Source organism: Cetorhinus maximus, chromosome 3 (assembly GCF_964194155.1).
Source record: "Cetorhinus maximus chromosome 3, sCetMax3.hap1.1, whole genome shotgun sequence".
Taxonomy (NCBI): domain Eukaryota; kingdom Metazoa; phylum Chordata; class Chondrichthyes; order Lamniformes; family Cetorhinidae; genus Cetorhinus; species Cetorhinus maximus.
The window spans coordinates 134,064,920-134,083,404 of record NC_135881.1 but is presented as its reverse complement, the minus strand read 5'-3'; the positions used below and the strand labels follow the sequence as shown (position 1 = coordinate 134,083,404).

Sequence of the window (18,485 nt, the reverse complement as noted above, 5' to 3'; positions counted from 1 at the left end):
TGCAGCAAACTAGACTAAATGAGAAACAGGTCATGATACCACTGTCCTCAGTGTGAACAGAAGTGCAGAATTCCAAACAACGGACTCTGCAAACAATTAAGTTGCCATTGTAAAATAAAATCTTATTCCCGCCAAAATAAAATGATCAACACAAATTCAAGTTATCCATGAGAACCAAAATCAAGTTAAATTAATAGAACCAATGACAATGACATAGTTGGCTACCAGTGCTGGAGATGTTAACTTTGCATTCAAGTACGCTAACATTGCTTCTCACTTCATTGATGAGGGGAGTGAAGGCAGGGTTGCTAAATTTGCAGGTGACACGAAAATAAGATAGGAAAATAGGTTGCGGAGAGGATATAAGGAGGTTGCACACAGACAGATATAGATAGGTTGAGTGAGTAGACAAAAATCTGGCAGGTAGAGTATAATGTGGGGAAATGTGAAGTTGTTCACTTCGGCAGGAAGAATAAAAAAAAAGAGTATTACTTAAATAGAGACCTACTGCAGAATTTGGAGGTGTAGAGGGATCTAGTTGTTCTATCGCATGAGTCACAAAAAGTTAGTATGCAGGCACAGCAAGTAATTAAGACTAATGGAATGCTATCCTTTATTGTGAAAGGAATTGAACATAAAAATAAGGATGTTATGCACCAATACAGGGCATTGGTGAGATCACACCTTGAATAGCACTCCATCTGAAATACAGCATGAATGAACAGAGGCCATGTTGAGCAGGACAAGCTGCTGGAAGAGAGTGGAGGAGCAGAGGGAGAAGGACTCTCAACCTAGCGTGTTCTGGGAGCAATTCACTTAATCAAATCTCAGCGAGGAACAACGTGAAGGAGCTTACTGAAATCTGCCACCTGCTGCAGCCACAACTGGAACCTCTAAGCAGGCCAAGGAATGCACTGCCAGTGGCTGTGAAGGTGACCACAGCAATGAGCTTGTGTGTATCTAGTTCTTGCGAGGCTGGAGTTGGGAGAGCTTCTACAGGCTTCTCCCAGTTCATCGTCCATTGTAGCCAATGGATCTCTACACTAACTATAGAGAGCTAGCTATATTGCATTCTCTCTTGCCAAAGAAAGTAAACAGAGAACACTTGGCTTTGCAAGGATTGCAGGCCTCCCGGTGGTGCAGTGTACCATATATGGCACACACATCATGCTGCAGACGCTGCATCTCAACAAGAGATGTTCTGCAATGGAAAGCGATTCCACTCCCTCAACATTCAGCTGGTGTGTGGCCATAGGCACCGAATCATGCAGGTCAATATCCAATATCTTGGCAACAGCAAAGATGCTTTTGTTCTGTGGTGGCCCTACATTTGAGTCAGCATAGCAAAACAAAGGGTGACTACAGGAGCGGGAGTGTGGAGGTGGTGGTGGGGGGGGAGCAAGGGTTATCTGCTGATGACATGTCTGAGGCTCCAGCACACAATTCCATGGATGCATGAGTAGCACGCATAAAATGAATGACATGCTGTCAGAGTAGGCCAACTGGTGTACTGAAACAATGCTTCCTGTTGCCTCCTGGGCTGCTTTGGAGGAGCCTTGCAGTACTCGTCAGAGAGGGTGTCAAGTTTCACGGTGGTCTACTGCATAACCTCGCCATCATGAGGGGACAGCCCTTGTCACGAGTTACATGACAAGCAGCTGAGCACGGGGAGCATGAGGAACAGGAGAAGGAATGGAGGAGCCAGCCTAGACAGCCTTCTGGCAGGGCTATCCGTGAAGAACTCATCAGAGCGCAATGCTAGTAACTACAACCCCACTTTCCCATTCATTAACTGTCCCACACCTTAGCTTCCCTTTGTCGCTGACCATCATAGCGCCCAATTCGCCACAGTACAAAATTAAAAGCCTTCACAAAATGAAACCTTCCAAACTAAATTTATAGATGAACGGTGAAAGGCTACTGACTTTCAGTGGGGAAGACTGCAATTAGCCTTGCAGAGCTACTGCACCATCCTGGCATGAACGACAACAGTCTGCACGACCTGACACAGCAAAGGCACTGGTGGAGAGGGAGGACAAATTCTATACTATGGAGAGGGACAGCAAGGTCATGCCCCATGGAGGCACTGCTGCTCTTCTGAACGACGCCTCAAAATTCCTAGCAACCTGATAGAGGACAGATTGCTGGGCTGCTGTGATACCCTGGAAGTGTCTTACCGCACTGTAATCCACAGCCCTTACGTCAACAAGCTGACCTTGTATGGAAGCAAGCTGATAGTGGGGGGCATAATTAACAAGAGCATGCTTGTATCATAGCAGCTTTTAAATCAGAAGTGTAGGATGGGGGAGAAACTGGACGTGAGGAGGTGGATTGGATATACAGTGATCTTTGATGGTTTCAGCCCTGCGGCAACGGCCGTCCCAATTATGACCAGCGCCATCTCCTCTCTGGGGAATCTGTCCCCGCCTGGTGAGCTCCTGCTGTCTCCAATTGTGCACGATCTTGCCCTGCAAGAGAGGAAAGTGTTAGTGAGTGTTTTGGGTGTTGTGACTGTCATGGTTGAATAGCTGGTGGTGTGTGCAACCTGTGAGATGCCAGTCTGCAATTAGCAGTGCAAGTGTTCGAGGGTGAAGTGAAGCTTTAAATGTGAAACATGAGTTGTGGCTGATAATTGTTGGTGAGTGAATGAAAGGCATGATGAACTGAGGTTAGTGGTGCAAACTGGTAGGATATGGAATGTGAAGAGGAATTCACTTTCCTCAACCACACACGTGAGGGCATTGAACTTCTTGTGAGACCGAATCTAGGTCCTCGAGGCTTGCCTCCTGGCATTGACCACCACAGCTATCTGCTCCCATTGCCTTCTCAGCATTTATCTGGCTAGCCTCCTGTAGGTACAGGGCATCTGTTTCTTTCCACCTCCTCCATCAAGGCCTTCAGAGCAGCACCCAAGGACCTTGGAGCCTGTTCTCTTCCATGTTGTACCATTATTCAATGCTTCTCAGGTCAGAGTCATGTTCTGCGTGACTACTGAGTCACAGTACACCTCTCCTTTAAGATGTGCAGGCTCACCTCTAGCATTGTAAGCTATTTTTAAGTGATGCTAGTCACTCACGGTATTGGTCCTCTGTTGGTGCATCCAACCAATCAACAATGCAGTTAGTGTTGACTGGCTGCTGAAACCATTGCAATTCGCAGGCAGCATGAATTTAGCCACCAGTGTTTTAGATAATGTTGGATCTGAATTATGAATATTCCAGTGCACGTACCAAATAAAAATGAAAGATATTTTGGCAGGAATGCAAATTACCTCTGTGGAGTTAGTTATTATTTTGTGTTATACAGCATAATGAATAATTAAATGTTTCTGTAGAGGGGTCAACCTATAATCTTGTCTCAATTGTTTTCAATCAAAACTAAACAAGAAAGAACACAGCTGGGCTTTTTTTTAGCCAATGCAACACAATAATACTGAACACGTATGAGAAGAATTTATTATGGTCAGTTGTCAGATGCATGATTGGTATTAAAAGCACTACTACACTGCAGTATTTATTTCTATTCTTGGATGTATGAAGCTCAACAAATAAAATGCACTCTTTACTATCGGCACGAACCAACTTTGTTGCTGAACCAGATGGCCAGAAATTAATGATACACTATAGCCTTTTTTGCTGCAGCAAACTGATCATAATTTCCTTTAAAATCAAATGAAAATCAATTAGAACTTACATTAATAAGCTCATCAGGGTCCTCAAGTCCATCTGGCCTACTGAAGTTGCGAGAAGGTTGGCTGCAGACCACAGTACTGTCCAATCCCCATGAGGGAACCCCTCTCGGCATTCTACGGATCTCATCAGGATAAAGTGCTCCATCTGCCCCATCTGAATTCAAACACATTACAAAAAAAAAGTTAATTTTCTGATGGTGACAACAACCAATGTTATTTTAGCACGGAAAACTACCAAACATAGTTTAAGAAGAGTTTTACATTAGTTTACTATCAACATAAAGTAACATGATGAGAGGCTGCCCCAATTAGCACCAACCTCTTCCAGTCTCTGCATAAGGGTCTCCAAACTGCAATCCAGGGTGTTTCACAGGTACAACAGGAGGGTCCGAAGAATATGGGTTTGGATATTGTAAGATCTGCTGTGCATCTTGAGGCTTTGAACTTTGTGAATTTTGCTCTTCGCCATCATGCCTACTTTCCTCCCTTGAAAATTCCTAAAAAGAGGGGAAAAAGCAGTTAGTTATAGGACAAAGTATACAATCAGAGTCAAACTAATTAGTTGTTTGTAACTTGAAGCTACACACTTTGAAATTATACAGTTAAACTACATAAGAAAAATAAATTCAAAGTTAAATAACCCACTTATTTCCCCTTTAAATTTATTACGCAATATCCCAACTATACAGTGTAAGACAAACTTTTACAAAATACATTCATAACTTATACCATTACATTCAAGACGACCACATGTGCAGGAAGTGCTACCAGCTGCAGAAACTTGAACTCCAGGTTTCGGAGCTCGTGCGGTGGCTGGAGTCACTATGGCACATCTGCGAGGCTGACAGCTATGTGGATAGCACGTTCAGAGAGGTGGTTACACCACAGGTTAGGAGTATGGAGGCAGAATGGGACTGTGTGACCACCAGGCGGTCCAAGATAATCAGGTAGGTAGTGCAGAAGTCCGTTGGGTTCCTGCTCACTAATCGGTTTTCCATTTTGGATACTGGCCAGAGCTTTGGTTCCTCAGAGGAGTGCAATCATAGCCAAGTTTGTGGCACCATGAGCGAGTCAGCTGTACAGGATAGGAAGAAGAAAGGAAGAGCGATAGTGATAGGAGATTCGTTAGTTAGACTGGTGTTTCTGCGGCCCAAGGATGATATGTTGCCTCCCTGGTGCCAGGGTCAAGGATGTCACCGAGCAGCTGTAGGGCATTCTACTGGGGGAGGGTGAGCAGCCAGAGGTCCTAGCCCACAGTGGTACAATGACTTAGGTAGGAAGGGGATGTGGTTCTGCAGACAGAATTTATGGAGCTATGTAGAAAATTAGCAAGCAGGACCTCAAAAGTAGTAATCTCCTGATTACTCCCAGTGCCACGTGCAAGTGAGCACAAAAATAGGAGGATAAGGCAGAAGAATGCGTGCCTGGAAAGATGGTGCAGGATGGTGCTTTAGATTCCTGGGGACACTGACTGGCTCTAGGGGAGCTGGCATCCATACAGCAGGATGGGTTGCACCTGAACAGAGCCAGGACTGAGTTCCTTTGGGGCGATTTGCTGTTGTGGCTGGGGGGGGGGGGTGCGTTTTTTAAAACTAACTCAACATGGGCGTGGGAACCAGCAGAGAATATGAGAGAGTAATACCAAGGTGCACAAAATACTGGGAGAGACAGATAGCACTAGAATAGGGAACAGTAAGTTAATAGGTGGAGTTGGAGTAAGGGGGAAAGTAATTAAATCTAAATCGGGGTTATGCTGCATGTACGTGAATGCACGGAGTATAGTAAACATGATCGGTGAGTTATAGGCGCCAATTTCCATGCAGAATTATGATGTTGTGGCAATAACAGAGACCTGGCTCAAGGAGGGGCAGGGCTGGATGTTAAACATTCCTGGATACAAGGTGTTCAGGAAAAGGTAGAGCAGGAAGAAAAGTAGGAGGGGTGGCAGCATTGGTTAAGGACAACATTGCATTGCTGAAGAAAAAGGATGTCCCAGAGGGCTCACGCACAGAATCAACTTGGCTAGACCAAGGAACAAAAAGGTGCAATTACATTGCTCGGTGTAGTCTATAGGCCACCAACTAGTGGGAAAGATGTAGAGGAACAAATCTGCAGTGAAATTACAGAGAGGTACAAACATTATAGAGTAGTTATAATGGGGGACTTTACCTGAATATAGACTGGGATAGTGGTATTGTAAAGAGCAGAGGGACAACAGTTCCTAGAGTATGTTCAGGAGGATTTTGTACAGCAGTATGTGTCCAGTCCAACAAGAAAGGGAGCACTGCTAGACATGTTTCTTGGAAATGAGCAGGCCAAGTAGATCAAGTATCATTGGGGGAACATTTAGAATGTAACAACTAGGAGCAGGAGTAGGCAATTCAGCTCCTTGAGCCTGCCCCGCCATTCAATACGTTCATGGCTGGTCTCATTTCGGCCTCAATTCCAATTTCCCACCCTCTCCCCATAACCTTCCAACCCATCGCTCATTAAAAATCTGTCTATCTCCTCCTTAAATTTATTCAGCATCCCAGCATCCACTGCACTCTGGAGGTAGTGAGTTCCACAGGTTCACGACCCTTTGAGAAAAGTAATTCCTTCTCATCCCTGATTTAAATCTACCAACTCTTAGCCTAAAACTATGGCCTCTCATTCTAGAATGCCCCACAAGGGGAAACATCTGCTCCACCTCAACGTTGTCTATCCCCTTTAGCATCTTATATACCTCAAATAGATCTCCTCTAATCCTTCTAAACTCTAACGAGTATAGGCCTAAACTGCTCAATCTCTCCTCATAACACAAGCCCCGCATCTCTGGAATCAATCTAGTGAACCTCCTCTGAACCGGCTCCAATGCAACTACATCCTTCCTCAAGTAAGGGGACCAACACGGTGCACAGTACTCCAGGTGCGGTCTCACCAATGCCTTGTACAGTTGCAACAACATTTCCCTATTTTTATACTCTATTCCTTTAGCAATAAATGCCAAAGTTCCATTTGCCTTCCTTATTACCTGCTGTACCTACATACTAGCTTTCAGCGATTCATGCACGAGGACACCCAGATCACTCTGCACTGAAGCATTCTGAAGCTTCTCTCCATTTAAATAAGAAGTCGCATTTTTATTCTTCCTACCAAAACGGGTAACCTCACACTTATCCAAGTTAAACTCCATCTGCCAAATTTTGGCCCATTCACCTAACCTGTCCATATCTATTTGTAAATTTCCTATTTCTCCATTGCAGCTTACTTTCCCACCTATTTTGGTGTCATCTGCAAATTTAGCTATAGTACCTTCTATCCCTGAATCCAAGGCATTAATATAGATTGTAAATATTTGGGGCCCAAGGACCGAACCCTGTGGCACCCCACTAGTTACAGCTTGCCATCCAGAAAAAGATCCATTTATCCCAACTCTCTGCTTTCTGTTGGTTAGCCAATCCTCTATCCAAGCTAATATATTACCCCTAACTCCTTGTGATCTTATCTTGTGTATTAATCTTATGTGCAGCACCTTATCAAAGGCCTTCTGGAAGTCCAGATAGACTACCTCTACAGGATCCCCATTACCTACTTTGCTTGTCACATCTTCAAAGAACTCTAGCAAATTAGTCAAACATGATTTACTCTTCATAAAACCATGCTGGCTCTGATGGATTGCATTTTTGACTTTCCAAACACCCCATTACTACTTCCTTAATAATGGATTCCAACAATTTTCCAATGACAGATGTTAAACTAACTGGTTTCCTACTTTCTGCCTCCCCCACTTTTTGAATAAGAGCGTTTATATTAGCATTTTTCCAATCCACTGCAACCTTTCCAGAATCCAGGGAATTTTGGAATATTATAGCCAATGCATCCACTATGCTGCCACTTCCTTTAGGCCCTGGAATGTAGGCAATCAGGTCCTGGGGAGTTGTCACCCTTTAATCCCAATAGTTTGCTTAGTACTTTTTCTCTCATGATGGTGATTGTTCCAAGTTCCTCCTTCTCTATACCCTCTGCACTATCTGTTACTGTTGGGGTGGTACTAGTGTCCTCCACTTTGAAAACTGAGGCAAAATATTGATTAAGCATCGCTGCCATTTCTGCGTTCCCCACTAACGACTTTTCTCAAAGGGACGTAAATCTGTGGAATTCGCCACCCCAGAGTGCAGTGGATGCCGGGACGCTGAATAAATTTGAGGAGGTAGACAGATTTTTAATTAGTAATGGGTTGAAAGGTTATGGGGAGAGGGTGGGAAATTGTAGTTGAGGACGAAATGAGATCAGCCATGATTGTAATGAATGGCGGGGCAGGCTCGAGGGGCTGAATTGCCTACTCTTGCTCCTAGTTCTTAAGTGATGTTCTTAACTCCCCAGTCTCATCCTCCAAGGGACCAACATTCACTTCAGTTACTCTCTTTCCTTTTATATATTTGTAGAAGCTTTTGTTATCAGTTTTTACATTTTGCGCTAGTTTTCTTTCATAATTTACATTTGCTCTTTTTATTATTTTTTTAGTCATCCTTTGTTGATCTTTAAAAGTTTCCCAATCTTCCAGCCTGCTACTGACCTTTGCAATTTGGTATGCCTTAGTTTTTTGCCTTTATGTTATCTTTAACTTCCTTGCTTAGCCATGGATGCTTTTTCCCCCTCTTACCATCTTTCTTCCTCTTTGGAATATATTTTACTTGGGAGGAATTAAATATCTCCTTAAATATCTGCCACTGTTCATCAACTCTCTTACCTTGTAGTCTTCCTGCCCAGTCCATTGGGGCCAAATCTGCTCTCATGCCTATGTAGTTACCTTTGTTTAACTCCAGAACAGTGTGGGACTCAAGTTTCTCACTCTCAAACTGAACTTGAAATTCTAGCATGCTATGATCACTCTTCCCTAGAGGATCCTTTACTATGAGATCATTAATTAATCCCATCTAATTACACAAAACCAAATCCAGAATAGCTTGCTTCCTGGTTGGTTCCACAACATATTGCTCCAAGAAACAATCTCTAATACATTCTACGAGCTCTCCCTCGAGACTACCCTCGCCAATTTGATTAGTCCAGTTTCTCTGCAAGTTAAAATCACCCATGATTATTGCCGTGCCTTTCTTACATGCTCCCAGTATTTCCTGGTTTATACTGTGCACTACTGTTGAACTACTGTTTAGGGACCTATACTTTACTCTCACCAGGGGCTTCTTTCCCTTGCTATTTCTTATTTCTACCCAGACTGGCTCTACGTCTTGCTCTCCAGTGCCTATATCATTCTTCATTGTAGCACTGATCTCTTCCTTTACCAACAAAGCTACACCACCTCCTTTTCCTTCCTGCCTATCCTTCCGAAACACTGAGTACCCTTGGATATTCAACTCCCAAACCTGTTCTCCCTGTAACCATGTTTCAGTAATCGCCACCAAATCATACCTATTTATCTCTATTTGCGCTGTTAACTCATTAGTTTTATTCCAAATGCTACACGCATTCAGATACAAAGCTTCAAGTTTGCCCTATTGTCAATTTTCCCTACTCTTACATGATTCTTTGGTGCAATATGGCGTTCACACACTCTGTCCCTTCCTTTCACTTTTTGGTAACAATCAGCCTCGCCATTAACCTGCACTCTTACCTTCTCCTTAAACTTTGATTTTTTTATATTTCCATCCAACTGAACCCTCCCCCCACTATTTAGTTTAAAGCCCTATCTACAACCCTAGTTATGCGATTCGCCAGGGCACTGGTCCCCACATGATTCAAGTGGAGCCCATCAGAACGGAATAGCTCCCTCTTTCCCCAGTACTGCTGCCAAAGTCCCATGAATTCGAATCCATTTCTCCCACACCAATCTTTGAGCAACGCATTTACCTCTTTAATCTTCTTGACCCTGTGCCAATTAGCTTGTGGGTCAGGTAGTAATCCAGATTTAGGAGACAGTGATCATTGTATCATAAGATTTAGGATGACAGTAGAAAAGAACAATGGGTAATTAACTGGGGCCAACATCAATGGTTCAAAAATGGAGGTTGGCCAGATAGACTGGAACTAAAGGTTGGAGGGAAAAATTGTAGCTGAACAATGAGCTACCTTCAAAGAAGAAATGGTTTGGACACAATCAAGGTTTATTCCCTCAAAAGGAGAGGTAGGGAAAACAAATCCAGAGCTCCCTAGATGAAAAAGGAGATAGAAATTAGGATAAAGAAGAAAAAGTGTGCTTATGACAGGTGTCAGGTAGAAAATATAATTGAGAACCAAGCTGAATACAGAAGGTTCAGAGGAGAGGTGAAGCAGCAAATAAGAGAAGTGAAGAGGGATTATGAAAAAAGACTAGCAACCAACATAAAGGGGAATCCCAAAGTCTTCCATAGGCTCATAAATAGTAAAGGGTGGTAAAAGGAAGAGTAGGGCCGATTAGGGACCAAAAAGGCGATTTACACATGGAGGCAGGGGGCACGGCTGAGGTGTTAAATGAATGTTTTGTATCTGCCCAGGCCATGGTGACAGAAAAGGAAAATCTGTCACTAGGAAGGTTCAAAATTGATAAGGAGGTACCATTGGATAAACTGTCGGTACTGGAAGTCAACAAGGCACCAGGACCAGGATGAGGTGCATCATAGGATATTGAAGGAAGTGAGAGTGGAAATAGCAGGAGAGGTGCCAGAGGGCTGGAGAATTGCAAACATTACACCCTTGTTCAAAAAAGATTGCAAGAAACAGCAGCAATTACAGACCAGTCAGTTTAACTTTGGTGGTGGGGAAGCTTCTAGAAACAATTATTTGGGATAGAATTAGTAGTCACATAGAAAAATGGGGTTTATTAGGAAGACCCAGCATTAAGGGGAAATACTGTTTATCCAATTTGCTGGAGTTTTTTGAAGAGGTAACAGAGGGGGTTGATGAGGGTAATGCTGTTGATATGGTGTACATGGGCTTCTAAAATGCATTTGATACAGTGCCGCACAACAGATTTGCAAGAAACGTTGTAGCTTATGGAATAAAAGGAACAGTAGCAACGTGGATGTGAAATTGGCTGAGTAATAGGAAACAGCAAGTAATAGTTAATGGAAATTTTCCTCATTATTTATATGGACGAACACTTGCAGTGGAGTTCCCCAGGGGTCGACGTTAGATCCTTGCTTTTCCTGATATATATTGATCTAGATCTTGGTGTGCATGGGGACAATTTCAAAGTTTGCAGATGATACAATACTTGGAAGAATTGTAAACTACGAGGAGGACAGTGTAGAACTTCAAAAGGACGTAACCAAGTTGGTGGAGTGGGCAGATAGTTGGCAGATGCAGTTTAATGCAGGGAAGTGAGAGTTGATTCATTTTGGTAGAAAGAACATGGACAGACAATATAATATAAAAGGTACAACTCTCAAGGGTATGCAGGAGCAGAGGGACCTGTGTATATGTGCATAATTCATTAAAGGTGACAGGACAGGTGAAGAGAACAGTTAATAAAACATACAGTATCCAAGGCTTTATTAATAGGGGCATAGAGTACAAGATAAGGAGTTTATGCTGAACTTGTATAGGACACTAGTTAGACCTCGGCTGGAGTATTGTGTACAGTTCTGAGCACCACTCTTTAAGAGGGATGTGAATGGATTGGAGAGAGTCCAGAAGGCGTTTACCAAAATGATTCTAAGGATGAAAAACTTCAGTTAGGAAGATAGATCGGAGAAGTGGGGACTGTTCTCCTTGGAGGGGAGAAGTCTAAGATGAGATTTGATGGAGGTGTTCAAAATCATGAGAGGGCTGGACAGAGCAGATAGGGAGAAACTGTTCCTGCTCATAAAAGGATCGAGAACGAGAAGGCACAGATTTAATGTGATTTGCAAAAGAAGCAAATGTGATGTGAAAAAAAACTTTTTCACACAGCAAGTGGTTCGGGGCCTGGAAGTGTGGTGGAGGCAGGGTCAATCAAGGCATTTAAGAGGGCATTTGATGATTACTTGAAAAGAACCAACGTGCAGAGTTATGGGGAAAAGGTAGGAGAATAGCACTGAGTCATAATGCTCATTCAAAGAGCTGGTGCAGACACGATAGGCCAAACAGCCTCCTTCTGCACCATAACAAATCTGTGATTCTGTGAATGTGGTCTTTATTACATACTTATTTCATAAAAGATTCTCAGGCAGCCAAGATGATACAGTACACTAACTGATGCACCTACATATTGTGCTATAGGAAGAAGTCTTGTCCTTTCCTGGACTTTCCAAACAAAGGGGAAGAGAGGGAGGAAGTGCGGACAAGCAACAGAAAACCCTGAATTTGAATAGAACCCAGTAAGATTTTATACTCTAAATAATTGCTCATGTCTCACAAAAGGAATCGCACAAACTACTTGAGCTACTTGCCTTATTCAGCTCTTCCAGTATTTCTTTTTCTTTGTCAACAATTGCCAGTTTTGCTTTAAGTTCCTTTACTTCCTGTTCCTTCTCTGAAAGCAGAACCTGCAGGAAATAGTGCAAAGCAAGAATAATGAAGTTTGTGCTTTATTTCATTGTTACTTCAAATGGGAATAATGTTGTAATTGTGTTAAGCACTAGAAATTACAAGCATAAACAAAGTTTAAAAGACAGTTTGGCTCTGTGAGAGCACTCTCTTTTCAGTCAGGGTTGAAGCCTCCTTCAGGACTTGACTCTGTTCACTTGTAGTACCACAGCCTCAACCAAAACAGATCACGTCAGATTTTGCCGTAAAAATAATGTAGAGACTAATACCGTTCAAATGTGCAAATTGGACAGCAACTTCCAGTGACCACAATACACAATAAATGCGGAAATTGCTTTCTAAGATGTCCTGCTCCTCCAAAGGCTGCATGAATACATATCTCATCAAAAATAAAAACATACAAAATCAGAGGAGGAGTGCAGCTTCTAGAGCCTGTTCTGCCATTTAACAGAATCATGGCAAGCTGCAACCACAACTCCTCTTTCCTGCCCGATCCCCATGTCCTTCAATTCCCTTCGTGTTCAAAAATCTATCAATTTCAGCTTAGCATATACTCAAAGGCTGGACATCAGGACTCCTCCAAGGTGGAGAATTGCAAAGATACACAACCCTCTGGGTAAAGAAATATCTCATCTGAAATGGCTATTTGCGTATCCTGAGATCATGCTTCAGTTCTAGACTCTCCAGCCAGAGGAAATAACCTCTTAGGTTCAGATTTTACAGGGTCAAGACTTATATTTTTCAACAAGATCACCTCTCATTCCTCTAAACGAGAACATAGGCCCATTCTACTTTATCTCACATCATAGATAAACTTATGAGGAAGAATCCCAGAAACCAATCCAGCGAGCCTTTGATGAATCCCCTCAAAGGCTCCTTCCTTAGAGACCAAAACTACACGGTACTCCATACATGGTTTCTCAAAAGTTCTGTACAACTGCAGCAAGACTTCCTTATTCTTGTACTCCAGTCCCCTTGCAATAGAGGCCAAAATACTAGTTGCCTTCCCAATTGTTTGCTATATGTGCATCTTAACTTGCTTTATTTCTGTACAAGGATATTCAAATCCTTCTGAACACCAACATATAATAGTTTCTCACCATTTAAAAAATATTCTGTTTTTCTATTCTCCCCACCAAAGTAAATAGCTTTGCATTTCTCAACAGTATACTCCATCTGCCACCTTCTTGTCCACTCGCATAATCTGTGTATATCCCTTTGCAGATTCTTCAGGCAGGATTTTCCACACGAGCTTCTGAACCTTGCCATCAGGCTGAAATGTTGATCAGAAGCCTGCACTGTGTGGGAAACAGTCAATCGTTATGATTTTCCCTGGGGGTCAATTAATGGCCAGAGAATGAGCGAGCCATCCAATTAAGGATGGCGGGCAGGATCTTGAAGCTGGAGGGCAAATCAAAATGGAAGCACCCTCTCTCAAACAGTTTTAAAATTAGATGAAAAAGTGGCTTTTGCAGCCAGGCCGAAACTGTGGGCAGGTAACCTCTCTACGGGATGGTCCGGGGCTCCTGAAACACGCAAATGAGACGGAAAGTAATCTTAAAAATCTTTTTAGCTCTTTTGGCCACATTTTTATGGTGATGTAGGTCAAATCGACATAAGTCACATTTTTGTGCAAATAGGGCAATAAGTTTCAAAGAAGGTGGGTTTCTGAAACTGCTCAATTAGGTAGTAGATGCAGAAGGAAAACTAAGATAACTAAACAAATGTGTCTATGGCCTGAACGATGCCGCCAGGGTGTGTTTTTTTTTGGTGAAATCAGTTTGTTAAAAACACATCGTACTCAACTAGAAGCAGATCCCACAACATTTTATTGGTATCATAAAGGGAAATATGCAGATGTCAGTCGGGCTCAGAGTGTGGCACATTTGCATGTACTGGAAGCTACGTATGTTAATACACAGGGCCCTGTTATTTGCAGACAGAAAGAACATGTACACACATTGTCTGTTTCAGCTAAACAAAATAAGTGACAGCCAATTGCTGGTTCATTCCTCAGGGCAATGCTTTGACCAGAGTCAATCTGCCTGGTTTAAATCTCAAACAATGCTTGACAGTTAACTTTCAGTCACCATCAACTGGTTCATTCACCATGGCAATGCCTCTGCCAGAGTCCACTTGCCAACAAATCAGCACTCTCTTCTCATACAGTATAAATTGTTGTTCCCTTTACATTTGGTATTCTTGTGAATTATCCTGAGTGCAAGATGAAAAGCTTTGACAAAAATCTTTTTTCAGCAATTAAAAGGAATTTACGTCCTTTAAAAAATAATAGTATACTTTACTTAAAGTAGCTGGCTCACAAAGGCTAGGTTTAAAATTGTTAGAAAGCCAAAATCAATCCCTTATTTTAAATAGATACCCAATACTGTCCATGCAGTGTAAAACTGGACTATATTTCTAAATGCAAAATCATACAATATTGTGATTTAATTTCAAATAGTGTGCTAAAAAGTAATTTGACATAATCAATTTCCTTGGTTTACATTCTGTCAAGCATGTACGATAAAATACCTTTATCTCCAGAGTTATGGTTTTACTACAATGCAGTACATTTGTTCATTCCTCCTTCAACTCTGTGCACCTTCATGAAGCTAACTGTACAATTGCCAAATCTCTGACAGAGGTTAACAAATTCACTAATGTTAATTTTTGAATGTACTTGTCTCAAATGACTTTGTAACCTTTTTTTTTGATGTCTTATTCTTTCCATTCCAAATCCAATATGATATGTCAAACCAATTACTCTCCATTAGGAACAGCCACCTGCAGGTTTTGTCATTTTAATGCAAGCACCAATTTTTCCTAATTTGCAAAACTAGCTGACACATTTTGCCTCTATTCACAAATGATAAAAGGAGGGTGAGTAAATATCCTGAAACATGTTACTTTCTTAACTATGTCCACATTAAAATTACCTTCAATGAATATAATTAGATATGAAAACTCATACATTCCTCCTACCCCTAAACTGGCCCATGTGTGAATTGTTGCATCAGGCTTAAAAATATTTTACTAAGATAAAAGGAAAATACTGCGGATGTTGGAAATCAAACAAAAACAGAAAATGCTGGAAAAAAAATCAGCAGGTCCGACAGCATCCGTGGAGAAATAATAACAAAGCTAACATTTAGAATCCGTATGGCCCTTCTTCAGAGCTGAAGAGAAGTAGAAATCTGATGAAATTTATACTGTTTAAGGGGGGGTGGGGCAAGTGGAGCTGGATAGAAGGCCAGAGATAGGTGGGGACAAAAGGAGGAATTGACAAAGATGTCATGAACTGAAGAACAAAGCGATTGTAAACGGTCTTCCCAACTAAATCGTAAATTCTCTTCCCACCTACATCCGCGATTCCTCTGATGCCCTATGTCATATCGACAATTTCCAGTTCCCTGGCCCTAACTGCCACCTCTTCAACATGGATGTCCAATCCCTCTACACCTCCATCCCCCACCAGCATGGTCTGAGGGCTCGCCACTTCTTCCTTGAACAGAGGCCTGATCAATCACCATTCACCACCACTCGCCTCTGTCTGGCTGAACTTGTTTTCTCACTGAATAATTTCTCCCTAAACTTGTCTCACTTCCTCCAAATAAAAGGTGTGGCTATGGGTACCCTCATCGGTCCCAGTTATGCCTGTCTCTCTATGGAGTATGTGGAACATTCCTGGTTCCAGTCCTACTCAGGCTCCCTCCAACAACTCTTTCACATTGATGACTGTTTCTGTGCCACTTCATGCTCTCGTCTGGACCTGGAAAAATTTATCAATTTTGCTTCCAATTTCCACCCCTCCATCACCTTCACATGGCTCATCTCTGACACTTCCCTTCCTTGACCTCTCTGCCACCATTTCTGGTGATAGACTGTCCACCAATATTCCTTACAAGCCCACCGACTCCCACAGCTACCTAGACTACAGCTCCTCACACCCTGCTTTCTGTAAGGGCTCCATCTCATTCTCTCAGTTCCTTCATCTTCGTCACATCTGTTCCAGTGATGCCATTTCCAAAACAGCGCTTCTGACATGCCTTCCTTTTTTCTTAACCGAGGTTCCCCCCCCACTGTGGTTGACAGGGTCCTCAAGCTGTTTCCAACCCATCTCCCGCACCTCTGCCCTCACAACTTCCCCTTGCTCCCAGGACCATGATAGGGTCCCCCTTGTCCTCACTTTTCATCCCACCAGCCTCCGCATTCAAAGGATCATCCTCCGCCATTTCCGCCAACTCCAGCATGATGCCACTACGAAACACATCTTCCCCTCACCACCTCGTCAGCATTCTGTAGGGACCGTTCCCTCTGGGACACCTTAGTCCTCTCCTCCATCACCCCCAACACCTCATCCCCTTCCCACGGCACCTTCCCATGGAATAGCAACACCTGCCCCTTTACTTCCTCCCACTTTACCCCAAGGGCCCAAACACTCCTTTCAGGTGAAGCAGTGCTTCACTTGTACCTCCTTCAATTTGGTCTACTGCATTCGCTGCTCCCAATTTGTTATCCTCTACATTGGGGAGACCAAATGCAGACTGGGTGACTGCTTTGCGGAACACCTCCAGTCTGTCCTTAAGCACGACCCAGACTTTCCAGTTGCTTGTCATTTCAACAAACCAGCCTGCTCTCATGCCCACATGTCCGTCCTTGGCCTGCTGCAATGTTCCAGTGAAGCTCAACGCAAACTGGAGGAACAGCACCTCATCTTCCAATTAGGCACCTTACAACCTTCTGGACTTAACATTGAGTCCAACAACTTCAGACCATAAACTCTCGCCTTCATCCTCACCCCTCTTTTTTTATCCCCTTTCTTCTACATTCATTTTTATTTTTTATCCACATTTTTATTTTTATTCATTTATCTGTAGTTTTATCCCCTTTTGTATCCCATTTTCTATCCTTTTTTCCCCCCAACCACTGCACCCCATTCCCTACAGGGCCATCTGTCACTCCTCACACAATGCTACCCTTGTTCTGCTATAATCACATTTTGCTTTCTTACCTTTACACCACTATTAGTACCTTTTTTAGCACTAACCACTACATTTACAATCCCTTTGTCCATTGAGTTCATGACATCTTTGTTAATCCCTCCTTTGTCCCCACCTATCTCTGGCCTTCTATCCAGCTCCACCTGCCCCACACCCCTTAAAGAGTATAAATTTCATCACATTTCCACTTCTCTTCAGCTCTGAAGAAGGGTCATACGGACTCAAAGCGTTAACTTTGTTTTTCTCTCTCCACAGATGCTGTCAGACCTGCTGAGTTTTTCCAGCATTTTCTGTTTTTGTTTAAAAGTATTTTAATTTGCCTAAAGGGAAGTGGAAATTATATTTATGCTCTACCACAATTCCTTAATTGTAAGTAAATCCAAAAAAATGAATGCCAAGTTGAGATAGTTCATACAAAGATCACTCAACTTTGTCATGTGCTTCACAGGGAAGAGGAGAAAAGGCATATTTTATATTTGCACATAGGTAATGTAATTTCTATCCGTTAATAGGAAATTACTTCATATTGAATAATTTTAGGTTTAAGTTTAAAACATGAAAGCAGTAGCATATTCATAAAGCATTTACGTGTAAACATCATAGTTTTTACTAACCATACTGGCAGTATGGACCTTATTGCCAAAAAATAAATCCAATTGGTCTTTCTCCGCCTTTCAAGCACCTCACCTTTTGTCTCCCCATGAAAATCCTACATTTTCTGCTGCCAACCCCCATCAATTCCAAGCCAGATTTTTTCACCAAGATATCACCCTCTACACTGGCTGAAATTACCAAGGATGAGGAATCAATCATATCAGTTTCCAGTGCCCATTCTCCTAAATTCACTATGATTAGCACTTATCTCTAAATCACACCTTGCTATGTCCTTCTATTTCTGGCAGTTTCTCCTCCTTTGAACACCTTGCCTTGATCTACCCTCTCATTTAAAATCTTTGTTCTGCACCTCTTCCCCAACACAAGTCCCACCACTTCCTATCACAAGTTTTCCACTGAGATATCTTATGTTTATCTTCTCAGCCTCTGCACCAAGCAACTTCTCATACTTGGTGATTTTATCTTCCATTTCAACTCCTCTTGTTCTCCATGTTCACTGCCCTAGTTTCCTTCCTAAATCCCGCCCTCACATTATGTCTCCCGCTCAAATTCACGGCTGCCCTATCAATCTTACAGTCTCACGTGGTCTCGCTACTCCTATGATTGTCCCAGATAAAGCAATCTCTGATCTTTTCCAGTTATTACTCTCCACCCACGTCCTCCTTCACTCTCCCAAATCACCCTCTCTCACTTCCAATAATAAGTGTGAGGAGCTCATGGCCTTTTTTTGCCAC

The 18,485-nt window shown here is 42.5% G+C and overlaps 1 protein-coding gene across 2 annotated transcripts in view; it reads right to left on the bottom strand.

The window, feature by feature from the left end:
* Nucleotides 1-18,485, bottom strand: part of tax1bp1b (Tax1 (human T-cell leukemia virus type I) binding protein 1b) — a 711,119-nt gene that overhangs the window by 17,640 nt on the left and 674,994 nt on the right. For both annotated transcript variants that reach the window (XM_078539019.1, XM_078539018.1), the window contains exons 14-16: nt 12,040-12,135; nt 4,011-4,188; nt 3,694-3,836 (exon numbers count right to left, since the gene is read on the bottom strand). In XM_078539019.1, the coding sequence (XP_078395145.1) occupies nt 3,694-3,836; nt 4,011-4,188; nt 12,040-12,135 (417 nt within the window). The remainder of the gene's footprint in view (nt 1-3,693; nt 3,837-4,010; nt 4,189-12,039; nt 12,136-18,485) is intronic.